The sequence below is a fragment of the Athene noctua genome, chromosome 15, assembly GCF_965140245.1.
Source record: "Athene noctua chromosome 15, bAthNoc1.hap1.1, whole genome shotgun sequence".
NCBI classification, from domain to species: Eukaryota; Metazoa; Chordata; class Aves; order Strigiformes; family Strigidae; genus Athene; species Athene noctua.
Window position 1 is genome coordinate 19165961 of NC_134051.1, and position 26983 is coordinate 19192943.

Below are 26983 nucleotides of genomic sequence, written 5' to 3' on the forward strand. Positions count from 1 at the left end.
GGGAGTTGTGGTCCCCGGGGAAAGGGCCGGGCCGGGCCCCGGGCTGCCCCCGCCGGCACCGGGCTCTGCCGCGGGCGTGGCGGCGCCGAGGAGCGGCCGGGAGGCAGCGGGGCCGCCGCAAGGCCCTGCCCCGCGCACAGCCCCCGGCTGTCAGCCACGGCCGGGCGGTGAGGCCCCGCCGGCCCCGGGGAACGCGGCGCCCTTGGGGAGCGGCCGGAGCCGGCGCTGCTTCCGCTCTCCAGGCAGAGAATTTCGCGGGGCAGCCGTCTGGGAGCGTTTTGTGAGCTTTGCCGGAGCAGCACGGCCAGGCCCAACCCTCCCGCCGAGCGAGGAGCCCCTGGGGCAGGGGGCTGGGATTCCCGGCGGGATCTGCTCGGGCCCCTCTGGCTCACCGCGGTCACGGGCTTTTCCGTGCTACAGCTTCCCCCGGCTCTGACTCAGTGGCAGATGCTGGCGGTGGCAGGGGACTGGCAGCGGTCACCCACGCGTGACCCAGCCTGGGGCTCCTGCCCGGCTCTAAGTGGCACCAAGCACTGCAGTGAAGAACAAGGCCAGAAATAAATTTTCTTCTCTGCCTGGAGCATTTTAATAGGAACGACTGGGCTGTACGTCCTCTGGGAGCAAGAGCTGACAACCTCCCGTCCTGGGACAGGCCCCAGGACCGAGTCCCACCTCTGCCATCCCGGCTGCCAAAACCTCTTTTCCCCAGCTCTGGTGGTCCCGGTCCTGAGTCGCCCTCTCTGCTGACCGTCCCATCGCCGCAGGAGGGTACAGCTCGTCCCGGCATCGGCACCGAGCCCGCCCTGACAGCTGGGCACCGTGCCCCCTGCCAGGCTCCTCAGAGGCAGTGCTGGAGGCAGGGGCACGCCAGCCTGCGCACCCCGCCCTGCAGGGAGGCGTCGGCCAGTGTGAGGAGGGGGCCATGAGGCAGCCCCTGGCCAGTTGCCATGTTGGCCACCTCCCCAGGCAGGAGAGCCCGGCTCCAGAGAGCAAAGCCAGCCAGGTGACCCACAAAGGCTTCTGCAGCGCTGAAGCCCCTGCCAGGGGAGCCCTGCTCCCGGCCCAGCATCAGCGAGCCACCAGCAGGAATTTCATAGCCCTGCTGGAAGCTGGAGCCGGCAGCCAGCAGCCGCCTGTCCACGTAGAAGCGGAACTGGCCCTGGCTGGAGGACCAGGTGAGGCAGAGGTGGTGCCACTTGCCATCCAGGAGCGGCATCACCGGGAGCTCCCGGAACTGCCTGTCCCCAATGATGACGCGCGCAGAGCTGGTGAGGTTCCCGCCATGGCCACGCATAGCCAGCTCGCTGCTGCCGTCCTGGGTGTTGTAGGAGAGGAAGACACCGAGGTGGGGGGCTGGGGTGGCCAGCCAGGTGCAGAGCGACAGCGCCCGCAGCCCCCGGTGCAGCCCCGGCCCCAGGACAGCCCCGCGCTCGGCAGCGGTGTTGGGGAAGAGCAGGACAGTGCCGGTGCGGCAGGCTGGGGAGGAGGGCGCCGGGGCAGGGGGCCTGGACCTACCCTCTCCTGGCTGCTGGGGGGCCAGCGGCTGCTCCTGGGACACCGTGGTCATGGTGGGGAGCACCAGTGCCATGGCTTGGGCTCCTGGTGCTGTGTTGCGAGGGGGCTTCACGTCTTCCCTGGGCACTCCACCAGCCTCAGCATCAACTGTCAGCCCACGCCCTTTCTCCTGCCGGCGTTGCTGCCACCACCTTGTCTTTGGGCGCCAAGGGCTGAGGGTGCTGGGGGCCACCCAGCCCTGCGGCTTCTGCTCCATCTGAGTGCCCCAGCTCTGGGCAGCATCCAGCAGGCTATGCAGCTTGGTGCCAGCCTCCACTGGCGCACCTGGTGGGTGTGTGACCAGGCTCAGGGCACCCACTGTCCCCTCCAGCCGCTTCAGCCTGCGGCGCAGCCGACGGCTGGCAGTGGCCAAACGGGCCAGCTCGGTGCTCAGGGCAGCCTGGGCAGCAGCGGCCACCTCTGCCTGCTCTGCCAGCACCTGGAAGCGTCCATCGATATTGTAGGAGATGTTGTAGTTCCCAGCGATGCTCTGGAGATGGCTCAGGGTCACCTCCTGGAGCCGGTGAAGCTGCAAGGAAGCAGGATGAGGTAGGATGAACCCACATCCCCGTGCTGGGCCTGTGCTGGCGCCACTGAACCCCGGCGCAGCCCAAAATGCCAAGTGCTCCCCTGGCACAGGCCGGGCTGTGCCCCTTCCCCGCCCTGGGCACCCACCTGCTCCTCCAGCCGCTGCAGTCGCAGGAGCAAGAGGCTGGGGCGGGCCCTGGGCCGCGGTGCCTGGCTCAGGCCACCCTGCAGGGCAGCAGCGAGGAGCAGGCAGAGGGGCAGCGCCGTCCCCGCCATGCTGCTGCCGGATGCCTTCTGCCTGCACAGCAGGGCCAGTCCTGGCCCCTGCGGTGTCCCCCGGGGTGGCCTCCCCCATGATGAGATCCACAGCCACCGCCGGCATGCCCCAGCAGCTGCCAGCACCGGGGCTCCCAGCCCCGCGGCCCCGGGCCAGGTGCTCTGTGGGGGCGGTTGGCCCCGGCCCTGGAGCTCCGGCTGCGCGGGTCAGGGGCCAGGCAGGGGCTGGGGGAAGGTGTGGGGACATGGCCACTGTGGGCCCGGCCTGCGGGTGCTCGGAGCGGTGGGGAGCCTCAGAATAACGCGTGGGATGTGGGGCAGGCGGGCAGGGTGGGCAGGGGCAGGGGCAGGGGCAGGGTGGGCAGGGGCAGGCAGGGTGGGCAGGGGCAGGGGCAGGAGCAGGGGCAGGAGCAGGGTGGGCAGGGGCAGGCAGGGTGGGCAGGGGCAGGGGCAGGAGCAGGGGCAGGAGCAGGGTGGGCAGGGGCAGGCAGGGGCAGGGGCAGGGTCGGGCAGGGCAGAGCCACCACGGGGCGGCAGCACGCGCGCGCTGCAGCGCCGGCCGTAGGCGGAGCTTTAGGACCTCAGGGCGTGGCTTGAGGCCGGGGCGGGGCTTGGCGCGGGGGGCGGGTCCTTGACGCGCGCCGGGGCCCCCCGGTACCTGTGACCCGGCGGCACAAGATGGCGGCGCTGCGGGCCCGCGGCTTCCGGATCGCCCGGTCAGGTGCGCCCGGTCCCGCGCCTGGCGGTCACCCTGTCCCCGTCCCCCCGGCGCGAGTGGGGGCGGCCCCGCGGTCCCTCCCGGTGTGTCCGTGGTCAGGGTGACCCCGCTGTGTGTCGGGCTGTCCCCCTGTCGCCCCGCAGCGGGTCGGGCTGTCCCCGTGTCCCCGCCCGGTCCGTGCAGAGCCGTTTTGGGGGGCGCACCCCACCCGCGCGGGGCTGTGCCCTGCCCAGCCTGACACGCTTCTGTCCCCCCAGCTGTGCAGCCCCTCTGCCGCCGGCCCCCGGCGTGGGGCGGAGCGGCCCCGCGGCCCCCCGGCCTCCCGCTCGCCCTGTGTCGTCCCTTCAGCAACAACAAGATCCTGGTGGAGCTGGACGAGAGCTCAGGTAGGGCTGGTGGCACCTCTGCGGTGTCACCCTCAACCCACGGGGTGTTGTGGGGCGCAGGCAGGGCCCCTCCCGAGCCTGCCCCATGGCACGTGTGGCCCTGGGCATGGAGAGCCACCAAAGCCCCAGATGTTCCAGCTTCAGCTGCTTAGGGCCCTCGGAGAGAAATGTTTGGGCTCGGGAGTCACGCCGGTCGTGGGCACTTCAGGTGGCTGGGTGCTGCTGGGGTGTCGCCGTGGACAGACCTCGTGCCCTGTCCCCTGCCTGCGTGTCATCCCCTCTGCGGGATCCCTGCTTTGGGGACCCGGTGGAGTGGCAGGTGCTCCTCCAGGGAGCAGCTGTTGGGGATTTCTCTGTCCTGGCTGCCAGGAATAACTCACAGGGCCACGTCCCCACGCTGAACAAAGAGAGCCTCTTCTGGAGGCTTCCCAGGACCTGCTGTCAGCTCCCAGGCCCCTGGGTACGTCCTCACAGTGCCCCCAGCCTGGGCACAGCTGCAGCACCCACACGAAGCGCTCCATGAGGACCTTTTGGGGTAGGATGGTGTTTGGGAGAGAACAAGGGCCCAGAGCTCTTCCTGCGGTGCTGGCCAGCATGGCAGTGCTGCTGACAGGCTCAGAAAGGTGTGTGATCCCCTGGCAGGGGTTTGCTGTGATAGAAGCTGGAGGCTCAACCTTATCCAGTGAGCCCAGAGAGAAGGGAACTGCTGGGCAGCCTGACCCTGAAGGTGGCTGGACTTTGGGACATGTGGCACACCACTGCATGTGTGCTCGCTCATGCTTCAGGTTTGCCACTGACGGACTGCGCCTGGCTTGCAGGCAGAGCTGGGCAAAGGCAGGGCCCTACTCTTGGTCCTGCTGCTCTGGGGAATTTTTGAAGAGCCAGCGGTGGAGGTGGGTGAAGCTCCCTCGCGCAAGGCAGTGCATGCTGCTGTGGCAGGAGGCTCTGATGTCTTTGTGTTTACCATGGCACAGGGGTCGCCACGATGAAGTTCAAGAGCCCCCCGGTCAACAGCCTCAGCCTGGACTTTATCACTGAGTTTTGCATAAGCCTGGAGAAGCTGGAGAATAACCGGGAATGCCGGGGCGTGATCATCACATCTGTACGTGTTGTCCTGAGCTCGGGGTGCGAGCTGTGGGGCAATTTGGCAGGCACAGGTGCCTCTCCCTTGCTCGTGTGTGGTCTCTTGGTTTCCTTGTCACTGGCATGGAAGGGCCGAGAGGCAGCTTTGGTTGTCTCTGGAAGGAGAGGAGGGGGTTCTTGGAAGGGCTCTGCTTGCTCTTCTGTGCCCTTTTCTAGCAGAAGAATAATAACCATGTATTGTCATTTGTCATTAAAATCTAAGCTGCTTATCTGCAAACCTGACACATCCCTTGAGATCTCTTGAACTGCTCAGAGGGAGCTGAGAGGAAACGCCAGTGTTTATTTTCACACATTATGTGGGTCTGAGGTGGTGCTTGGGGATGGGACAGGACAGGTTTTGTGGTTCGTGGCGGATGTACCCGCACAGGGACCCTGATAATGAGAAATCATGCTGCAAGCAAAGAGTCTCAGCCCTGCAGGCTGTGGTGTTGTGGTGATCCAGGCTGTGGGAGCACTGGGGAGATTGTTTCAGAACTCCAAAGGACCCTGGTTTATGTCATATTTAATTATTGCTTTCCCTTTCCTCAGGCTGCCAGGCCGAGTGTGTTAGAGGGGTGACGGGTTATCCCTGAGCAGCGACTCTCAGTGACGTTTGCGTTTTCCCGATTACAGGCTGTCCCCAACATCTTCTCATCTGGCCTGGACATCACCGAGATGTGTGGTAAGAGCATGGAGCACTACGCCGAGTTCTGGAGAGCCGTGCAGGAGATGTGGCTCCGGCTGTACGGCTCCAACATGGTGACAGTCGCTGCCGTCAACGTATGTCCTTTGTATCCGCCCTCCTCGTCACCCCGCGCGGTCTGTCACCTGCTGCAGAGCATGGGAAGGGACGGGCAAAAAAGTCAGGCTTGTCAGTGCTGAAACAAATACAGGGATGTGTCTGTTGGGATGTCTGGACAAAGTCCGCGTGAGTGGGTTCAGCGCGTCGGGGCTGGGGAGGTGTGGAGGCGTGGGGTGGTGCAGGGCCCACGTAAGCTGCAGGCGCTGGTGGGCAGAGCAGCATTGCAGGGGCAGGGGACAGCTTGCACGGCACGCGTCCCGCCGATGGGGGCTGAGGGGCAGCAAAGCCATACCCCGCCTCAAGAACTCGACTGGGAGTCTGGCCTCTAGGCTGGAGGACCCGAAGGAGGGCTGTAGGCCTGTGGTAAAGCCCAGAGGGGCACTGATGGCAGACGAGGACTGGAGAAGCCGAGCACTGGGCGCAGAGGAGCCCAGAGGATGCCTGTCGCATGCCCGCTGGCTGCTTCCGCACTGACGAGACTTGTAGGAGTCACCCAGGGTCGCTTGCTTGGCCCTTGTGCTGCTTTGCTGGAGGGGAGGGGATGGGAGCAGCCCTGCCCAGCGGCATGGGCTTGTCCTCGGCCCCGTGGGCAGCGGTGCTCCGGGCAGCGCGGTTTGTCGTGAGCCCTTTCTTCACCGGGTTCTGCTCCTCCAGCCGTGGTCCCTGCCCAGCAGGGGAGTGCTGTCTGAACCTCAGTGTCCGTAGGTGGGTTGTTACCTGCTTACTGTCTTGTTTTCATTTCTCAGCGCAGTGCCAGTTTGGCAGCTCACAGTTCTGTGTCTGCCATAGACTCTTTGAAGGCAGCTGGGTCTCTGAGTGGCTTCCTGCAGGCGTCCTGTGCAGGGCTAAGCAAGCACCAACTTGTGGCAAAGATGGTCACAAATGGAAGTTCTACAGGCAGAAGGTGTTAAAAAGCCCCTGGACAGAACTGTTTCTGTGGCATTTAGGGTTACAAACTCAGGTAGGGTTAAAAGCTCATGTAGGGTTGCAAGAAAATGTTATATCAAATCTCCACTGCAGGGTTTGCAACCTGAGTAACACAGGTCAGTTAACTAGATGCTGGAAAACACAAAAAAACAAAGAGCGTTGAAAAATGAAAGGATAAACCCTGGTAAACCCATCAGAAATCTTTAGGGCTGTTTTGAGTCAGGTAATCAGAGACTTGAGGGACATCTGCTCTGTCACCCTGTGTCTTCCCCGCTCTGGGGGGAGCAGTGAGGCTGGGGGCACAGGGCCATTTGTAACCATGACCTAGACTCACTCCTTCCTTCTCTTTGCCAGGGGTCCAGCCCAGCAGGAGGCTGTCTCATTGCCTTGACCTGTGACTACAGGATCATGGTGGAGAACCCCAAATTCATCATCGGCCTGAACGAGGCCCAGCTGGGCATTGTGGCTCCCTTCTGGTAGGCCGGTGCTTCCCACTTGTGTAGGTCTCTAAAAACAGTTAATCTCCAGGTAGTTTATTCATCAGTTTGGCTGCTGAGATGTAGTTTTATGTGTCAGTGATTGGGCAGCTGCAGGAGACAGCACCTCATTTCTCTGTCCTATCCTGCAGGTATCTGAAAGGCTTTGAGGCTGCAGAACGTCCTCACATCCTTCGCCAGGGAGGGCCTCAGCTCTGGCTCTGCAGTCAGTTCCAAAACGTGCTGGAAGGTCTCCCTGGTCAGGCTCAGTCTGGGAATTTGTTTTTCTCTGGATACACACTGTGTACCTGCAAAATCCCATAGCTGTGGAGATCTCTGAAAGTGTAGAGAAACTATTATACTAAGACACAGGCCCCTGGTTGCCCTAAGAACGTGTAGATGGACTGTTGGAAAGGAGCTTTCGTCTCACAGCGGGTGGACGCAGCTGGAACCCGTGCACTGAGCAGCTCTCGTGGAGAGGAGGGGAAACTGTTGGGGTGTTACTGAAAATGGCTCTGCTCGCCTGGCTTAGCACAGCGTGGCTGAGCCCGTAGCTGCTGTTTAGAGCCCCGTGCCTGAGGGTGGGACCAAGTGTCCTCTTAGCTTTGATGTCTGGGTGTTTCTTTCCCTGACTGTGGCTTTTCCTCCCGTCTCTTCTAGGTTTAAGGACACATTTGTGAACACTGTGGGACATCGTGTTGCTGAACGCTCCCTCCAGCTGGGCTCCCTTCACTCTGCATCCGAGGCCCACAGGCTTGGCCTCGTGGATGAGCTGGTGCCAGAGGTGAAGCTCCAGGAGAAGGCCGCGGCCGTTATGGCACAGTGGCTGGCCCTTCCCGGTAAGGGGGGCACCACTGGCAGAGGAAGAGGGGATCTGGTCTGGGTGGGAAGGACTGGTACCTGGGAGCTACGTAACAGTTTCCTTGGAAAGGGAAGGTGTGGATGCCTGGGAGGTAGGAAAGCTCAGCACAGGGGTCCAGGCAGCCTTGGGCTACCAGAGATGGGCTTGCCAGTGCCCCCGTGTTGGAGGACACCGTGCTGGGTGTGCAGGGCATGTGGCTCCAGCTGGACTCGCTCTGCCAGTCCTGCTGAGTCAATCCGGAGGTGCCTGAGCTCCAGATACAGACTGAATCTCTGTGTCTGTCAGTGGAGGTGTTACCCCAGGAAAGCTGTCGTGGAGTTGAGGGAACAGGCTGGGTGACAGTGTCTGGGTGGCTGCCAGTCCGCCTTTGTGGTCTGGATCAGCTCACAGCACTCTGCTGAGCTGGGGGTGGCGATGGGGGTGTGAGGACAGGCAGCAGACATCCCATGCGTGTTTGGGCTGCTCATAGAGAGGGCTCTCTGCCGGCCAGGGCCAGATCTGAGCTATCCCATCCCGTGCCACCTCCTGAGCGGTGCAGGAAGGTGCAACTGCATATTGCCCTTTGGCTGCTCTTTCTGTAGAAATCTGAACGAAACTGCACAGAAATGGAGGGGTCCCAGGACTGTCAGCCTTGGAAAAGGGGCCCTAAACAGTTCCCTGCCCTGCTGTCCTGGTGTCAGGGTGACACCTCAGCCCCCCAGCGTGGGCAGCACATCTCAGCTGTGTTCTCTCCTGGCTTCCAGGAGGCACCGTGCAGATCCTTCCCCAGAGCCCTAAATCAGAGCCCGGAGGAGCCTGTCGGGGTGAAGGTGTCTGTAGCACTGGGGTGCTGGAGCGATTCGGGGTTCCCAGTGCAGGGGTTGGTCACCATTTCGCCGTCGCAGTGGAAGCGCGCTGAGAGCGCGCGTGCAACATCTGTGCAACATCTGTGCTGCCACACGCCTGCGCGTGGCTCCGTGTGTGAGCAGATGTGTGGGTGAGCCCCGGCCCAGGCCCAGAGCCTGCTGTCGGGGTGAGCTCGAGGGGACAGTGCTGCTGGCTTTTGGACGGCGTCTTTGGCATGAGCAGACTGTCTTGCCAGAGGCCAAAGGGATTGGGCTGGGGGAGCTTAGAGATAGAACAAATAGCAGAGAATTTTGTTCAGTTACTGCTGTCCTGAGCCCAGCAGTGTGGATTGGGGTGGGGGCTGAGCTCTGGAGGGGGCAAAAAGAAGGAGATGCACAACTTGTCATCCATCCCAGTAGATCAGTTGTTTCCCTCCTGAGCGGTACAGATCATAATTTAGCATATGAGAATTTATCCAGTTCAGCTCCCAGCTGGCGGGTTTTTCCTTACACCTTTCCCTGCTGGTTTAAAGAGCCCTTCGGCGTGTGGTACCTCCTGTTTTGGAGGCACCTGCGCACGGTGGCCGTGGCTGAGAGCCGGTCAGGGGTGAGGATGGTGCACATTCCCCATCCTTGCTCTCCTCTCCGCAGACCATGCCCGTCAGCTCACCAAGTCCATGATGAGGAAGGCAGTGTTGGACCGCCTGGTTGCTCACCGGGAGGAAGATGTTCAGAACTTCGTCAACTTCATTTCAAAAGAGTCCATCCAGAAGTCACTTCGCATGTACATGGAGATGCTGAAGAAGAAGAAAAGCTAAGGAGCCCGCTGCCCGGGGCCCGGTCCCAGGAGCTCGAGTGACCCTCTGGAACACTGCAGTTGCTGTAGACTTTCACGGTGAAGCCGTTTGCAGCGCCAGCAGTTGTGCTGCCTGCCCCCATGGCTGCCCCCACCACCCCTTCCCCTTAGTCCCCGCAGAGTGCCTGACACCACCACTGCCTTTCCTGAGAGCAGGGAGAGCTGCCTGCTCACCTCCCCCGAGGAACGGACAGGGAGAGGGTCTTGACACTACTGTGGCTCAAGCCTTGGATATCCTCCTTGCATATCCTCCTTGGCTGTCTTCCCTCCTGTCCAGCAGCAAATTATGAAATGAGATTGTCAATAAAGTCTTTGATGAGGTAGGAGATGGATGCTTCATTCCCCAGCCTGTCTGTGGTCACCACTTGCTGGCTGGTGGCCTGTCCCCGGGCTCTGGTTCGTGGTGGGCTGGGGGGGCTCTGCCGTGAGCCATGCGGACTGGGGAGTGTGGGCACGGCTGGCTGTGAGCCTTCTCCAGACGGGGGCCTGGAGCACCCCCTGCACAGGGCTCGTGGCCGGGGCTGCTGTGCCTGGTGCCACGCGGGAGCGGGCGCCACGGTGGGAAGGTGGCGCCTGAGCGGGGTCGGCTCGGGGCTGGCGGCTGCCCCTGGGAGCGGAAGGGGGCCAGCACCCGCCTGGGCCCACCCCGGGCTGAGGGGAGCTGGGGGGTGGTGGTGGGATGGGGCTCGCTGGGAAGTGCCTCCAAACCGAGCGAGAAATCAGCCGTTGCCTCCTGAAGGAGCTGAGGCTCGTGGGGAGAGCCGTGCCTCATGGCCTTAGTCCATCCTTGGCTGCAGAAAACGAAGATTAAAGCAGTAGAAATAAAGTTGTTTTTACAAACCCGGAGTTGTGTGTGGGGTCCTCACCGCCCTGGGCAGCCCGTTACTGTACGAGTTGACGTGCAGTTTCCTTCTGTTTCCAGAGGGTCTGTGTAACACGGCCAACTGCCATGGTGCATCTCGAGTAATTTCTTAGGAAGCTGCAAAAATTTCTTCAGGTTTGTTGCCTTTGTTGAACTCTAAAGCAAAATCCTCTTGTCTCCTACGCTCAGAGCACTTACATTCCCTTTGAACACGGAGCCGCTCACACCACCGTGTCCCAGGTGCTGTAAGAAGTCGGGGTGAGTTTGCTCGAGTACCCGCAGGGATCTTGTCTAGTGCCGGGCCGAGGCGAACTAAAGCTGCAGGAAATAAAAGTCCTGTGCTGGTTCCTTACGCGGTGGCTGTCAACTGAAACCCTCCCCGCAGCCGGCGGGTCCGCGCTCTCCAGCACGCCGCTAATGAGCGGCTGATTGGGTTACGGTGCCGGGGTAGAATTTGCCATAGAAACTCAGCCAGTTGCTGCCGCCGGGTAACTGATCCAAAAGCTGCGAAGCTGCTGTGATGATTTTGCCAGCTCTGGGTCCCCGTCGGGCGCTGGCTGGATCTCGGGCACCACAGGTAAGCCCTCCGAGGGGGGCTCGGGCCGCGTTGGCACCGAGAGGAAATTAATTGGCTTGGTCGAAAGGCAGTGGCAGGAGATGAGGTTGAGTTTCAGGAAGGGAACCTTTTTTTTTTGCCACGGTAAGTTCTTGGCTCCCAACACACCAAACCAGAACTTGTGAGAGAGGAATGTGGCCAAAATATCACCAGGGCACAGCTACCCTAGAGTGCAGCCCGAGGCACCTACCTCCTGAGAGAGGACATAGTGAAAAAGTAATTTTTTTCCCCTTCCTACTGATCCAGCAAAATTTCTGCGCTGCTCCAGGTACCACAGTGGGTTTGTTTGGGACACCGGGTGTAACCTGGCAAGTTCGGCAGCGTAGAAGTGGCCCTGGGACCAGGGGCTGGTTTATTTGGCTGCGGGCAGGTGGGCAGGGTTTGTGTAGTGCAGTCCCTGCGCACAGTGCGGGGCCGCCTGCGCCTCTGGCAGGAGCTGCAGCCCGGGCTGCCGAGCAGGGCACCGGCACCAGCGAGGAGCAACGACCGCTCCGAGTGGCCTTCCAGGCTGTGCTTGAGGTCAAAGCAGCCAGCAAAGACTTCAACAGCAGGTTGAGGCTGAGAGAGATGAAGCGCGTTCAAGCCAAGTGCTGTGAAAATCAGTGAAAAAGTCTTGTCTGATCAAAGTCTAGCAGAAGGTCTTCAAGGAAACAATCTTTTCGTTAGCTTGGAATCCCATAACTATGGCCCTGCAAGGATTAAAATTCACTGTCAGTGCTTTAAAGTACTCAAGTCACTTAAAACTGGAGGGAAAAGAAGCAATGACTTCACTTACTGAAAAAAAAAAAAAAAAAAAAAGAATATCCACTGCAGTTTTGCCTGCCTGTTTGGGCGGTGAATAGTGAAGAAGATGCCCTGATGTTTTGTAGGAAGGCGCGTGCATTTCTGTGTCAACACGGGAGGGCAGGGCACGCTCCCCCCAGCGTGTTCCTGTGGGTCTCAGCTGCTGAGGAGGAGATTTGTGCTGTGCAGAACCTGCAAGAAAGGAGCCATGCCCTGTCTCCAGCAGAGCACCACCACCACCAGGGCTGGAGAGGCCAGGAGGAGGAGGAGGAGGAGGAGGAGGGGGTCTCCAAGTCCCTCGCAGCAGTGACATGTAGGAACATGAAGGGCACGAGCGAGCGGCAGACCCTCCACCGCATCGCGCTCAGCTCGGGCAGAGCAGACCCTGCAGCTCACCTGCGTGGGGCTTTACCCGATCCCAGGTCAGGTCTCTGGGTTTCCTGGGGAGGTTGTTCCCCGTCCAGCCCAGCGCTGCTGACAGCTCAGCCTGTGCCCAGGGACTGCTGTGTGCTCTCTGATGGGATCCAGACGGCCCCCCCGATGGTGCCACAGCAGGACGTGTAATACCCTAAAACCTCTTAGTGTGCTAAGCCCTGAGATCCCTAAGTGCCGAGGAAGCAGAGGAGAAAATCAGAAATAGCAGCTTAACAAACAGGCAGTGACAGGATGGGGGTCTCTGCTGTGAAACGCTCCCAGGCTCCCCGCTGCGAGGGCCCCCGCTCCCCGGCCTGGGGAGAGCTCCCCGGGCAAGCCCTGGAGAAGTCAGCCCAGATTCCCAACTCCCCGCAGCAAACCGGGCGTTGTCTGGCGGACGTGTGCTCCCAAAATCTCTGGTTTCCTACTCAAATCGGCGGCAGAGCCAGCGAGGTCTCGGCCCACGAGCTGCCGTTGGGGAGCGGCGACCGTGTGCTGCACCTCTGCTGCTTTGCAGAGTGCTGCTGCTCAGGATTTTCCCGGTGGTTAAGGGATTTCCCTCCACAGGCACTAATCTGTTTTACCTCCTCCAAGCTCCTAGTTCCCCCACATCCACAGGTTCAGGTCAGCACCAGCCTCAGCCAGCAATTAGTCTGCCTGTGCTCCAGTTCGCAATGGAAATAAAGTTAATTAAGACAGGAAAAGGCGAGGAAGACCTTTCTGAGTGCCTGGCACTGGCTCAGGGTGGCTGGAAGGACACAAGGCTCGATTAAGAAGCCCAGGAAGGGACAATCACCCTCTGCCCCTGCTCTGTCCCAGCACCAGGGCACGGCAGCCAGGGGGGCTGCAGCGAGGACGGGGACATGCCCTCGGGAGCCTGGCAGGTAGGTGGGACCCGCTTCCAGGGGCGATGGAGAATTAAGAAAGCTTCAACCCCTTAACGGGACAAACCCGTGGCTGTTGAGAGCTCCCCTGGCTGGCTGCAGGCTTCTGTAAGTGCTTGAGCCCTGGGCTGAGGAGGTGGAAGGGGGTGATGCAGCTCCCCGCACAAGGCGGTGGCTTTGCTGCAGAGCTCAGCCCAGAGCAGCGGTGCTGGGGCCGTCCTGGCGCTTAGCGGGCTCTCGCCGAAGCCCTCAAAGCTGGTGCCCCGCAGCCCTGCGGCGCGGTCGCAGATGGATCCCACCCTGCTGTTGCCAGACGTGCCCCGTGCTTCACCCTCCGGTCCTGGGCATCTCTACCTGTGAACACGGGCAACAGCTTGGTTTCCTCTTTAAATAACAACATTCCTCATCTTTATGTAGCATTTTAATCAGCACTGCTGTACGGAGGACAAGATTATTACACTTATAATGTTAGTGACAGCATATTGCTTGGTCCTTTTTAATATTTCCTTATGAGGGCAGCACTTCTAGTGCCTCGTGTAACACAGCCTCGAGCAGCTGTTCGCCACAGCAGGGCAGGCTCAGGTTATTAACACAGATTTCTGCAGTAATGCTCTGTTCCCTGCCCATCCCCACCATTCGGCTCCCACAGCAAGCTGATCCCTATTATCTCTGCTGAAAATGGACATGAGAAGAGTTCCTTTCATCTCTCTGGCCGATAATGGGGTATTAAACAATGTTTTCAGTGCTACTGGATTTTGACCAAGATCTCCCGGGTCTCAAAGGAGCAGCAGAAATATTTTTCTGTCATTCAGAGCCTGGAGAGCCAAGCTGCCCCGACAGCAGCGAGGTGGAGGCGGGAAGCGATGCCTTTGCTGTGCTGGCAGGAGCACAGACTGGAACAAACTGGGACCCTCTGGGCTGCCCAGGCGGGGGGAGCAGCTGCTGGGGGGGACGCACCAAGAGCTGCCGAGCTCTGCGCCTGTGCTTGAGACTTTTTGATCCGCAGGGCACAAACCTCAGGGTGTGTTTGTGAGGATGATTTCTTGAGCGCTTCCGAGTCCTCGCGGGTTCTGTAAGATAATTTGCCCAGGTGAAATAGCCTGTGTTTCATTTTTGTAAGTGCTTAGTGCGTGTTAAGTAACACAGATGGGAGTAAAAAGCATTTTCACAGACAGCTAAGGTCAAACAAAGAGAAAAATCTACGTGGAAATTATTTTAGCAAGTGTCAGCGGACGATGCAGACACTTACACATCAGGGGCATCAAAAGGGCATCCAAGTGAGCTGCGTAGATCAGCTGGCCCGATTTACCTCTGGCAAGGATGCCTTCTGCAGATGTTTAGGGCTGACGTGCCCGATTTCTCCTTGAGCATCCACGGAGCCGGTCCTAACCCTTGAAATGAACCACAAACAAGTCCTTTTGGAAATCCTCATCCTTGCCTTTCAGGACGCAGGTTAATGCTCTACACAGGATGGGGAGGGCACAAAGAAATGCTCCTGGGAGAGCTGAGAGGCTCTGGTGAATGCTGATGTATTTGCAGCAATTTTGCAGTTTGCAAGCTGCTAAAATACCGAGTATTGACAAGGGATGGTTGAAATAAGACTGTCTTAAGTCATTAGATTATTTGTTCAATAATATGGCATGCCAGGAGAATGAAATAATCATTTTGCTAGACAAATAAATACAAGCAGGGGCCTAAACGCATCTCCCAGGAACAGGGGGGTCAGGTAGGTGCCACCCATGGGCGAGACAAGGGTCATGCAGGGCCACGGTCCGGGTGCCCCAGGTAGCCCCGACCTCTTCAGCCAACACAGCTTCCTCACCGCTAACAGCACTGGCACTGCCAGCAGCTTGGTGATAGAAGAACAAACGCTGTTTTTTAGGGAAATATAGAGGAAGAGTGTCCTTCTTGGGGCATTTCTCCCCATGGCGGGCAGGTGCAGCACAGACTAGAGCCCCCACACCTGCTCAGATCCTCGTGGCACCTACAGGAGCTAACGGTGAGGATGGAAAATGCATCACAACTCATTTTTTTCCTCTCCTTTTCCAGTTGCAGCCATGCCGGCAACCAACCAGGGCTGGCCCGAGGCCTTCGGGTTCAAGATAAGCGGGACGGGTCCGTGCTACATCCTCTGGGTGCAGGAGGGCAGCAGCGCGGCGGCGGCGGGGCTGCGCCCGGGTGACGAGGTGCTGGAGATCGAGGGGCAGCCCGTCTCCTCCCTGGGCTGCGAGGCGCTGCTCGGGCTGGCCAGGCGCTGTGGCAACGTGCCCCCCAGCATCGGGGTGGTCTCCCGCCTGCAGCACGTCGTCATCCCCCCCGGTCCCCGGGGATGCTTCGGCTTCGAGCTGGCGAGCGGCAGCCCCCCCCGAGTGGCCAGCGTCAGCCCGGAGTCGCCCGCCGCAGCCTGCGGGATGGAGCCGGGGGATTACGTGCTGGAAGTCAGCGGCGTGCCGGTGCTGGTGCAGGAGGCGGCGGCCGCCCTGGTGGGGTCCTGCCACGGGCGCTCCCTGCGGCTGGGGCTGCTGCGGCCGCGGCGCGGGGCCAGCACGTGGGACCCCCTCCCTCGCCCCGATGCCGTGCGCCAGGAGAGGAAGCAGAAAGCGCAGGAATTCAGCAAAAAGGTAAGGCCGGGGTGTGGGGGGAGCGTCTGGGGATCTGGGCACCCCCTGCACCCAGCGGTCTGGGGAATCCCCACATGGATTTGGGGCTTCAGTGCCCGAGGGAAGGGTCTGATAATTACCTGGTCAAAAATCATTGGGAGAATGGATTGACGCTGTGAAGAGTTTGGAGATCCTCTGGGGACGACTCCAAGTCCTTACTCCTTGGCACTACAAGGGCGTGCAGAAACCCACGGGGGCAGATCCCTCCCTCCTGCGTGTCTGGACGTCCCTTCAGAGTTGGAGCATGTCATCCCACAGACATTTCCACTCTTATTTTGCTGCAAAGGGAAAACATCGATGTGATTACATCTTCATTGTGCTCCTGAAGGCTGCCTAGTGGGCAGTTTACCAAACACATCGCCTCGTGCTAATTATAAATTTGGTCATGGTTGGTTTTTTTAATCTTTCTAATTTCCATTTCGAAGTAGCCTTTTAAAATGCTGTTATGAAAATAACCAGGCTTGTGGTTTTTTGATCCTGACTTAATAGAGGAACAAGACATTCATAAAGAGATTCGTGGCTATCAGCCGAATCCCCTCAGTCCGCCTCTACATTAAAGATTCACAAACACGCGCTGAGGTTTGGATTCATAAGGCAGAGCATCGCAGTGGAACAGCTACCTGCTGATTACGGGAGATTAACAAGGGGATGAGAGGTTGTTCCACGCTGCCTCCATCTCGCGAGGTCACATTAAACCAAGTAAAGGTTTCCTGGATGGTCACAAGGGAGCGGTTTTGAAGCGAGGAAGCTGATGGCGATGCGGAGAGCTCCCGCAGCAGCACCTCGTGCCACCTCCCTTCCCCGCCCAGCAAAGCTGCCCACGTCACCCCGGCCAGCCTGGGCAGAATCAGGTTTGAGGAGCGCGTGTGCTGCTGGCTCCCAGGTGCTGGAGCGCAGCTCGGCTGGCAAACGCCTCTCCAGAGGGAGTTAATGGCGCAGATTTTAAGTGACTTCATTTATTTTTACATGATGCAGAAAATAGTAAAACCCAGCAGGGTGCTTTGCCCCCTCGCTTACCTGAAAGCTCGGCTCTGGTAGGTGCTGCAAGCACCCGGGTGCTCCCGCCCGCCCGCTGCAAGGCTGGGAGGTCAGGGGTGCTGGTGATGTCCGTTTTACGCCTGTGCTGCCCTCACAAACCGGAGCTGCGGAGGCTTTTCCCACCCGCGTGCATCCCACGCTGTGGGAGCGGCGATGGCCGGGCAGAGCCGTGGCTGCATCCGTGGCAGCGGGGCCAGGGCTGGGCTGTGCCAGCCGGGCACCCCGGCAGCCTCGGGGCGTCACCCCAAAGCGACGGAGATGCCCACGGCCTGACTTCCAGGGCAACACCTCCTCCCATCCCCCATGTGCTCAGGGACCGACTGCGCTGACACAGGGGTGGCAGCACCCCCATCCCCACCGTCAAGCCCAGCGGTCCCAACCTGGGCGAAAATTTAACCGCAGCATCCTGGGATTCGGCCCGCCGGGAACACCCTGGTCGGTCGTTTCTGTGCTGGGCCTCGGGGCTGTGAAGCACACGAGTCTGCCCGGGGGAGGCGGCTGCCTGGGCTGCCCCAGATCCAGTCACCTTGAAGCGTGGCTGCCGGGAGCCCCGCGGCGCTCGCCTGGCGGCTGCGCAAACCCAGCGGCACCTGGAGGGTTGTGCCGGGGGGGGTCACAGCACCGGCCCTCCCCGGGGAGCTGCCAAGGGGGACCCAGAGCACCCAGAAGAAACGGTTCTTCCCCTTCCCTGGGCAAGGGACTCACCGGGCTGGTGCAGGGGGGCACCCCCACACCCCAGGGAAGGGTGAGGGCCTCTGCTCCCCCTCACTGCTGCTTCCCCCTCGTCCTCACAGAGCTGGCAGGGAGCAGCTGAACCTGCTGCCGGCACAGAACCAGCACCCGGCAGGAAAACCCAACGCACAGGGGCTGCGGAGCGGCCGCAGGGAGCTTTCTGCATCCCACACATTTACTGCATGTGGCCAGGCTGCAGGCATGGCAGCAACTGCCCAGCACAGCCCCCTGGCCCGGGAAGAGGCTAATAAGGAGGGTTCCATGCAGGGTAATTGGCTCGATGGTAATTAGCTAATTACTCTGCCTGTCACGGCTGTCACAGGTGGAGGAGAGAGCAGTGGCTGCAGCTGCTGATGCTGTTTCCAGGGCTGGTGCTCATGTTCGTGCTCCCTGTCCCACTTCCCTGCAGCCTCCCAGGGTCAGTGGCAGGACAGTGCTGGATCAGGGCATGATTAGAGGCGTAAATACCTCCCCAAACCCCTCACGGTGCCCTGTGCCAGGCAGACTCCAGACCAAAGGGCCGGGTCCCAGCCCAGCCACGCCAGAGCCTCTCCTGCGGGGCCACTTGTGAGCCAGCGGAGTTTCGGGGTTTGGGGTCACGCCGTGGGGCCGGTGCAATGTTTATAACACACAATGAGTGTGAGGCCCCAGCCGTGCTGTGTGATGAGCCGAGGCCTGGAGTTTCTCTTTCCCTCTCGTGCAGGTTCCCCCTTCGTGTGCTGCAACGCGACAGACAGGTTTTCCGCAGCGTCAGTGCCTCTGTAGCGCAGGTCACTGCTCTGCCACTCACCGCCCCTTCCCTTTTCTCTCCTGGCTCCCGTGCTGCAGGTGGACGACATCCTCGGTGACCAGCCAGAGGTCAGGGAGAAGGTGTTCACCGTGCTGAAGCAGTACGCGGCGGAGCGGAAGGTCGAGTACTTGGCCTACGCCCTCTGCATGGTTCTCACCCACGAGTCCCACCAGCACCTCCTTGAGAACATCAGGTACTGGGTGCCAGTAACCTCCGTGCTGGTCCCCGAACCATCCGCCTGCCTGCGGGGGCTCAGCAGTGCGGGAGGTTCCTGCCGGGGAGATGCCGACCCCCTTTCCCAGGGGCACAGGAGCTGAGCTTGGTGAGATCTCAGCCCGGCACCCCTGGGCCTGCCAGCCTGCGTGACTCTCCTGCCCGGGGGGGGACAGGGGGAGCTGCACCGCACCGACTGCTGCCGTCCCCATCCCTGCAGGAAGGGGTGGTCACCGGCCCGCGGAGCCACCACCTCCGCCTGCAGCACGGGCCGTGGCTCTGTGGGATGGGATTAGCTGCCAGCGGCTGGTGATTCTCCAAGAGCCTGGCTAGGAAATAAACCGAGCTCTGCAAGGTGACAGCTGGTGGCAGGCGAGGGGTCGGCCAGGGCTGCCAGCAGCAGGGGTGGCTGCGGGGGTCTTTGTCAGGGCCATGGGCTGCCTCCAGGCCAGCACTGCCCTCAGCATCACAGAATGACAGAATCATCTGGACTGGAAAAGCCCCTGCAGCTCCTCCAGCCCAGCCATGACCCTCCCCCTGACCGTTCCCAACTCCCCCAGATCCCTCAGCGCTGGCTCAGCCCGACTCTTCAACCCCCCCAGGGATCCCGGGGACTCCCCCCTGCCCTGGGCAGCCCATTCCAACGCCCAACAGCCCCTTCTGCACAGAAATCCTTCCTCAGAGCCAGCCTGACCCTGCCCTGGGCAGCTTGAGGCCATTCCCTCGGGGCCTGGCGCTGGGGCCTTGGCTCCAGAGACTCATCCCCCCTCTCTGCCCCCTCCTGGCAGGGAGTTGCAGAGGGCCAGGAGGTCTCCCCTCAGCCTCCTCTTCTCCAGACTGAACCCCCCCAGTTCCCCCAGCCGCTCCCCAGCAGACCTGTGCTCCAGCCCCCCGGGGTGCTGGGGCTCTGGTCACACATCCCGGGGTGCTCTGGCAAAGCTCCGCTTGGGCTCGGGGTCCCCGGCACCTCCGGAGCCCCCGTCGTGCCGCGGGGGTGCGGCCGGCGTAGCCGGTCGGTGGCACTTCTGGCAGCGTGGCCAGCGCTGGCGCAGGGACACGTGGTGGGGATTACGGCCAGGCTGAGACGGTGGCCATTAGGGAATCAGGTCTCCATCTGGCCCTGCTCCGGGCCCGGCTTTCCAATTCCTGCTTTAATCAGTGGAATTGCAGGATATTACAGTTACCATAACAACGTCCCCCGTGCCGGGGTCTCCGTCGCATCCAGCAGTGGGGAGGATGGGGGGAGTGGGTCGGTGGCCCTTGTCATGCAGCGTCCTCCTGCTCTGCTGCGGCTGCACAGGGACCACCCGGGGCCCCCCCAAACCTCAGTGGGGTGAGCACAGACCCAGGGCGCGGAGGGGACCGACAACTCCCCGAACATCCCGGAGGGACCCGTCCCGCAAACGGCTGCAGCTGGGGGCAGGGACGGATGGCACCAAGCCCTGCCTGAGCCGTCACCCTCAACTAGTCCCCATCAAAAAAACCCCTCAAACCCACCACCCACAGCTCAGGAATAATCTTTTCCCCGTGGAAATGCCTCAAACATCTTGCAGACCCACTTTTTCTTCATCCCTGGGGAGTTACAGGGGATTATTTTCCCCACAGAGGGGATTTGAATAAGTGTCCAAATTTTCCTCCCGACCCAAGCGGCAGAGCAGGTGTCCCCCCCCCAGGCTGTCCCCATCCCTGTGGCCCCCATGTCAGTGGAGGAGAGCGTGGTGCAGAGCTCTCCCCGTGCCCGGCCCCGCGATGCCGCGCCGTGTTTCAGCACCCCGAGAATGGGGTGAACCCCCACAGCCACCCCGCGCCCCTGAGTGAAAGGTTAATGCCAGGGCAGGGGCAAGAGGAGCTGTGAGTCAGGCAGCTAATCTCGGTTTAACGAAAACGAAATATTTAGCTTAGGGAAAAGATTTACCATCTAATCTTAATGAAATGAAGTCAAGAAAATAAAAAAGGAAAAGGTGCTTCGGAGAGCGGGTTCCCCAGCTGCGGGGGTGCTGGGGAGGCGGGGGCAGAGCCGTGTGTGCTGCCCTGAGTGCTCATCCCGGGCTGTCCCCTCGGTTTGCTGCCGAGTCAGAGATTTTAATGCTTTTAATAACTCCCTGGAAGGTGGTGAGCGGCTCCGGGGTGCTCTGGGTTTAGGGGGGGGGGAATGCTGTGAGGTTGTGTGACTGATTTCCACGCGGCTCGAGCCCGCTCGGTCTGTTGCTGGCTAAGGAGGGATCTGAGGTCTGTGGCCCAAATGGCACCTTGGGGTAATTTGGGCGACCACAGCCCCCCCCTGAGCTGGCCCATGGAGCATCCTGAGGGACCAACCCTGTGGAGCTGTGTGAGGATGGGCTTGAAACCATGTGGGTACCCATCAGCCAGCCCGGGCATCCCTGCGAGGCTGTGCCCAGCTCCCCGGGGGCCACCCAAGATGCGGGGGACAATCCTGCACACCCCAAACCCACCCGTGCCTCCTGCCCTGCAAACCTGGAGGAGAGACAAGGGGCTGGGGCGAGCCCCCTTCCCTCCCCAGTCCCTGGGCGATGGGCACGGCCGTGCCCATCGCCCAGGGACTGGGGAGGGAAGGGGCGAGCCCCAGCCCCATCGCTGGGGGAGATGCCAGAGTGATGCTGACAAGTGTCCCCAACACTGGCCTTGCTGGTGGCCCTGGGCCGTGGGTGACCAGGCAGAGCCAGGCGGCCAGTACATCCCCGTCTGCCGCTGACCCTCGCGCTGGCCTGATTGGATCTTCCCTCTGCACTGGCTATATTTATTTTCTGGCTGTTGCTGCTGCCGACTGTCCTCCCTCCCCGGGCTCCCCCCGGGTTTTAACGGGCTCCCTGCAAAGTGCTGTGGCGCCACGTAACCCAAGAACCCCCCCCCCGGACTCAGCACACCGATCCCCCCCAGGGCTGCAGACACCTCGCCTGTCCTCAAGCTGGGCTTTTTCCAGTCTTGTCTTTTTTTGTGGTTTTTCTTTTTTTTTTTTTTTTTCCCTTTCGTTTTTAGCTCAAATGGATTTCATCCCATTTGCCCGGAATTAAGCTCCTGCAGATTTTAATTTGCTGACATTTTCTTCATCCGTTTGGTTGTGGATAGCAGCGATAACGCACGTGCTGCGCCGGGTCCTCCCCGCTCCCATCCCCTGCCCATATGGCTGGTGTGTGTAGTAAAAGTGCACAATTGTAGTTCTGCTCGGGAATGATGAAATACGGCAGCGAGGGGGAAAGATGAGCTGTCTCGGGTGAGTAGCAAACGGACCTTTCCTGGGAGCTGAGGGGGCTGGGAGGGGAATGGGTTTAAACCAGGATAATTCTCAAATCTAGCAACTCCTGGCACCGCAAAAAGGAGATCTGCTAAAAGTTAATTAACTCTTAGCATCCGTATTGCATCAGAACTGCTCTTGTCAGGGACTCTGCAGGCATCGCAGCTCTTTCGTGTTTCTCCATCACCCGCCAACGCCGGAGCCTGGGTCTGGCCCTTGGGGAGCAGGGGGGTGTCTGCGCTCCGCTCCCCGCGGCCGTGCCCGGCCTGTGTGCAGGGGCTGCGTGTGCCTCGCGCCGGTGTCGGGAGGGCAGTTGGGTTATTTCGGGCAGGTCGGGGTCCCAGGGGTGTTCGCCTCTCGGCGCTGCTCTTATTTCTGAGCTGTTTTCAAACCAGGGCAGAGCCGCGATTCCGGCAGCGCAGCGGTGCCAGCTCTGCACCCAAGCGCTCCGCAGCGCTGCCGCAACGGCACCGCGTTTTCCCTGGACTCGGGGGGCCAAAGCCTCCCCCCGGGCCAGGCGATCCGGGAGGATCCTCACCCCCGTGGCGCAGGGGTTTAGCACCTGCCCCCCACCACGCACCGGGCGCCATCTCCCTTTGCCCCGTGCGTTTCCCCACCGGCGGTACCAGCGTTGCACCAGCTCCCGGCCGCGGCGTTTCGGTTCGAAACATTTCTTTGCAGGAGAATTGGGGAGCACTGGAAGCGCAGATCCCCTCCTCGCCACTGCCCCTCGGTGTCACCAAAGCTGGGGCATCAAACACGGGCGTTGATTCTTACAGGAACAACGTCCCATTAACCTGGATTTGGGGAGCGGGAGGCGCGTGTGCTCCGGAGCACCCCCACCCCCTGCCCCTGGCCGCGTTAATTCCTCAGGTGATCACTCTCTAGGCTGCTCTGTGTTGTCACGGATCCCCTTCGAGCCGTGTTGCGCTTCCCTCTGCCGCAGGGAGAATAGTTCGGGGTAGTTTGAGACTTCGCTGCTTTGGTTACGGTCCGTTTGCATCCCGAACAGTCTCAGCTCCTGGGGGAGAACCGAAGCAGCCGAGGCTGCTGGGCCGAGGCGAGCGCTGCTGGTTGCAGTCACTTCTGATCCCTGACAAAGATAAACCCGCTGCCCATCGGGGGTTCCCTTATCACGGGAGAAATTCCACCGCGTTCATTTTAATAATGCCCTCAACACAATCTATTTGCCTCGGCTTGTTTTGCACGGCAATAAAATCGCTTGGCATGGTCCCGTATTAAAATACTCCAGCCATCTGTGACTGTCTCTGGATAAGAAATTTCATTTTAACCACCAGGATTTACATATTACGGATTGTGCTGCTTCCCTGCGTGTTCCCCCCGTCACGTACCCGCTCCTCCAAGGCTGGGGGGGAGCTTCCCGGCTCTCTCGGGTGCTGATGCAGGTTTGCAGCGGGGGTGACCCCCCCCAGACCCGCATCGCTCCGGCTGCTGCCTGACGCAGCGCTTCGACCCGCACACAGCCACTGTCCTGCTGCCCGAGCCTGGGCAGAGCCGCCCGGAGACCGCGCCGGCAGCGGGACGAGAACGGGGAAGGAAAAGCAGCTCTTGTTTGCTTCCGTTTTAAAAAAATCCTTGATCTGATAGCCCAACATATGTTCAACTGCCCAGAAAAGGGAATTAGGGCAGCAGGAAAAAAACGTGCCACCAGTGAAAACAATCGGCAGCGAAGTTCCTTTTTTATTGGCTGAGTTCAAATAGGTCATGACCAAAATGCCTCGGTGCAAAATCTCCTGTTAGGGGATTAATTTCTCCTGACAAATCCAACTACGGCTGTAAGGCAGATGAGATCCGCCTGGCCCGCTTGCGCCCCACCTCCGAGTCACAACTTTTGTTTTGGGAAGCGGCCACTTGGTCTGAGTTTTCCAGTATCTGAAACCAAACATGGGGTGCGCAGCCCATGAGGCCGGGGCTGCATCGTTCGCACCCACTGACCTGGCCCCCATCCCCAATACCCGGCAGGTGATGCCCTGCAGGACGGAAGCTCCAGAAAAAAGCCTTTCTGCGGGGTTTTTTGAAGGTCGCTGTGTCCCTGGCAGCTGTGGGGCTGCCTGACCCAGCCAGGGGAAGGACAAAGCCACTGGCTCTTGGCGCGCAGTGTGGTTTGGGCACAGGGACACTGGGTTTGGGAGAGGAGAGAGCACCCCAGGGCCCCGGCTGCTGACGGGGAAGGTGGCCCCAGGCAGACACAGGCTGTGGAGCTGCTCCGGGAGGGCTCTATTATTGCAGATAATGCAGCAGTCGTTACTGGAGCTGGTGCAGGGATGTGTCATGAGAGGGTGACCCTCCCCAAAAGCTGCTGTGTGGAGCTGGGGGTTGTGGGCCAGCCCCAAGGATGAGTGGGGTGGCTGGGGAAGGGCTGCGAGGGGCTCCCGGCCCCGGTGCACGGCCACTGCACCCCACCGTGTCTGCACTCTCGGGTGGGAAAACACCTTCATGCCTATTTAATGATAAGGGTCACATCTGCAAAACATCTGCAGCCATTTGGGTGATTACAGAGCCTCCCGTTACTGGAGATGGCGGGATAACAGCCCCTGGGGCAACCCCAGGTCTGCCGGGCTGGAGCGAGTCCCGCTCGCACCCGAGGGTTCGGAGGGGCCGCGACCCCCCGCAGCCGCCGGGGCTGCCGGGGCTGGAGGCTGCCGACACAATCCCCCATGCACGCAGGTAGATCAGGTTTGAGAAAAATCCGTCCGGGTTGACGAGCAGAAGTCTTGTTATGTGGGTAAAGCCGCACAAGGGTTTTCTCTCCCCAAAAGTGAGTGAATTTTAGCGCTGTGGAATGCTGCTGGGGCAGCAGTGCGTTTCCAGACTGGTAGCTGTTTGCACAGCACAGTTCAGGCATAATCCAAGTGAATCCACCCTGGGATGCATTTTTCTGCACAACCGACAGACTCAAGGTCGGATCTTTACAAGCTGTTTTGGGGATAAACCATCCCTTTTTCATTTTTCCTTCCTTTGCGACCTGGAGATTGTATCTGATGTTGGCAGCTCTGGAAAGCTTCACATCCTCGTCATCAGACGCGAGCGCTGTGTTTAAAAATGGCGTTATTTAAATTAAAGATGTGGGGTTTTTTATCTTCTATCCCTAATGCAAAGCTCCGCTGTGTTACCCTGGGGGTAAATGATGCTCTGAGGCTCGGGGGGAGGTTTGGGCCCGTGGTCCTGGTCCTGGTCCGGCCGGGGCGGCTCCACCTGCACGCTCAGCACCACACACCCGCCGCCGCTGCCGTTTGCCTTTAAGGTTTCTCACCCATTACAGCAGCATGTAATTTAAACAGAAGCACTTTAGAAGTCAACTAATTAGCACCAGGGAGGCATCCCCCCGGAGTTCGGCGCGGAGCCGTGCCCTCCTTTCTGTTACGAGATCGTTCCAGCTGGAAATTACAGCGACTGCAGTTTTTAGGGAAAGAGAGAGGCTTCGGCGCTGCGAGCCGGGGCAGAGCCGGAGCAGGGAGGGCAGAGCAGGCGCTAAAGCCCCGGTTGATAAAAGGAGGTGCTGGGTAGATGGTAAACCTCCGCCTGGGACTGAGAGCGCGGCGGGGAGGTGAGGGTGAAGGGAGGCAGGGGCTCAGCCCAGGTAGGGTTTGTCAGCCAGCCGGCCCATCTGGCCACGGTCCCCACGCACCGCGGGGGTGCCAAGTGGCAGCGGGGCACCGGCTGGCGCGCGGTTTGGTTGTTGGATCCGGCCGCGTCGTGGGCGTGAGCCGAGGCTGGGACTCAGCTGCATGAGGATCTGAAGCGTCTCCCTTTTGTTCCCGCCGCACCCTGACAAATGGGAAAGGACCGGAGTTTCTCTCGGCATTTTCGGTACGTCTCTCCGCTCCGCTTCTCGGCGCGTGTGGCGGCGGGTGAGCGGGGAAAGCCTCGCGCCCTGGCAGACGACCCCGCGGGGCCTCTCCTGCCTCTCTGAGCTGCGGGCACCGGCCCGTGCCCAACGCAGCGGCGGCGAGAGCTGCTGGGGGGAGTCGAGCGAAGCTCAGATGAAAAATTGGGGTGGGAGGCTGGGGGAGAGGTGGGAAGAGCCCATCTGGGTCTGCTTTGTCTCCATGACTATAGTCCAGCGGAGGGATGGGCGGTGAGGACGGGGATCTGGGGGTGCTGCACGGTGCAGGGGGTGTGATGGAGCGAGGACTGGGGACCTCTCGCTCCCAGCCCTGGCTGAGCGTGAGCTCTGAGCAAACTTGAGGCTGGTTTTAGCTGGGCCAGAGCTGCCACCACTACCCTGCTCAAGGGGGACTCATCCTGCACTGGAGAGTCTCAGCATTCAGCATCCCGGGGTGGGACCTTCTGGGCGAGCTCAGCGCCCGCCGCAGGATGGGTGCACTCAGCAAAGGTGGTTTTCCAGGGCGCTGGGCTGGGGAGAGGCAGCTGTCAGCCAGAAATGCGACTGGCTGCCCAGAGGTGAGCTGCGGGTGACCTGTCTGGGAGCTTTAAAATGAGTCAGTGTGACAAAGACGAAAATGTTCTGTCGAAGCGAGCCCTGGAGCAGGGGGCCGAGCGGCTGGGGACGGGCGTGCTGGCAGACGGGCTCCTGCCGGGAGGTTTCCCACCCCACAGCAGTGTCCCGGCCGGATTGCTTTGGAGAGGGTGTGAAGGCAAAGCATCTTGTGGCTTCCGGGGCCTCTCCTGGCCTGGAAAACACCCTGAATTTCTGCGTTAGAGTGGACAGAATCCTCCCGGCACTGCCGCAGAGGAGGGTGAGGGCAGCCGGGCTCAGCAGTGCCTGGGCTGGGGACGCCTTTCCCATCCCCTCTTCAACAGGGAGCAGAGTCAGGGCTGCCCTGGAACACTCGAGGAGGAGGAGGAAGCTGAAGGCGAGGTCAGCACTGCACACCTCCCAAGCCCTCCCAGGGCCACGAACAGCCTGAGGGGCTGCTGGGGCAGGGGGGCTGCCCCTGGGCGCAGGCCGACGGCTGCAAACAGGGTGGGAGCATCCGTGCTCCCTGCGCCCCAGTGGGATTTGCTGGGAGAGGGCAACCCCGGCCGGGTGCTGCTCCTCAGTGCCACGGCGATGGGCAGAGCCGGGTTTATCCACAGGGACCTGCCAAAAGAGCCACAGTTTTCCCACTGCCTGGCCCCGGTGGTGCTGCCCGGGCGGCAGAGGACAGGCTGAGGCCTCAGTGCTGCGTAACGACACGCCACCTGCACCTGCGGTGTGTCCCTCCTCGAGGACCAGCCCCAGCACACACAGCCTGGAGGCCGGCACCCCCTGACCCGCAGGGTGTCAGGGAGCTGGGGGGCTCCAGCCCCAGCAGCACCGCGGCACGGGGCCATCCCAGGCTCCCCGAGGTCATGCTGCAAATTCTCTCAAAGGTTTCTACAGAAGGAAACTATTTTGCATGCTTTAACCGATTATTTTTACCAGTCACTTGGTTCCTCTCCG

At 60.8% G+C, this 26983-nt stretch overlaps 3 protein-coding genes and 1 long non-coding RNA gene across 7 annotated transcripts in view; 2 read left to right on the top strand and 2 right to left on the bottom strand.

Annotated features, from left to right (window-relative positions):
- Positions 1 to 464: 464 nt before the first annotated feature.
- Positions 465 to 2446, bottom strand: PTX4 (pentraxin 4). 2 transcript variants are annotated; one of them, XR_012634599.1, is made up of 3 exons: positions 2230 to 2446; positions 673 to 2083; positions 465 to 533 (listed from the first exon to the last, which is right to left on the bottom strand). XR_012634599.1 is itself a non-coding variant. In XM_074919433.1 (2 exons), exons 1-2 carry the CDS (start codon positions 2356 to 2358, stop codon positions 839 to 841), a joined length of 1374 nt encoding a protein of 457 aa, XP_074775534.1. In that variant the 5' UTR covers positions 2359 to 2446; the 3' UTR covers positions 587 to 838. The 2 variants fall into 2 exon arrangements, 1 of the variants encoding a protein (XP_074775534.1); XM_074919433.1 differs by lacking the exon at positions 465 to 533 and having other exon boundaries at positions 587 to 2083.
- Positions 2447 to 2974: 528 nt separating this feature from the next.
- ECI1 (enoyl-CoA delta isomerase 1) lies at positions 2975 to 9652 on the top strand. Its single transcript, XM_074919602.1, has 7 exons — positions 2975 to 3079; positions 3334 to 3462; positions 4437 to 4564; positions 5218 to 5364; positions 6668 to 6789; positions 7450 to 7628; positions 9127 to 9652. Exons 1-7 carry the CDS (start codon positions 3037 to 3039, stop codon positions 9291 to 9293), a joined length of 915 nt encoding a protein of 304 aa, XP_074775703.1. The 5' UTR covers positions 2975 to 3036; the 3' UTR covers positions 9294 to 9652.
- A 3651-nt stretch (positions 9653 to 13303) lies between these two features.
- LOC141966286 (uncharacterized) lies at positions 13304 to 19375 on the bottom strand. Of its 2 annotated transcripts, none has more exons than XR_012634573.1 (4): positions 19200 to 19375; positions 15631 to 15828; positions 14140 to 14281; positions 13304 to 13960 (listed from the first exon to the last, which is right to left on the bottom strand). It is a non-coding gene; the product is annotated as an uncharacterized LOC141966286 (long non-coding RNA). The 2 variants fall into 2 exon arrangements; XR_012634574.1 differs by lacking the exon at positions 19200 to 19375 and adding an exon at positions 16568 to 16664.
- GRID2IP (Grid2 interacting protein) overlaps positions 14326 to 26983 on the top strand; it is a 41214-nt gene continuing 28556 nt past the window's right edge. Inside the window, exons 1-2 of one of the 2 annotated variants that reach the window (XM_074918747.1) lie at positions 14326 to 15511; positions 18149 to 18303. In XM_074918747.1, coding sequence (XP_074774848.1) covers positions 14903 to 15511; positions 18149 to 18303 — 764 coding nt within the window. In that variant the 5' untranslated portion in view covers positions 14326 to 14902. The remainder of the gene's footprint in view (positions 15512 to 18148; positions 18304 to 26983) is intronic. The other variant, XM_074918748.1, reaches the window with a different exon arrangement.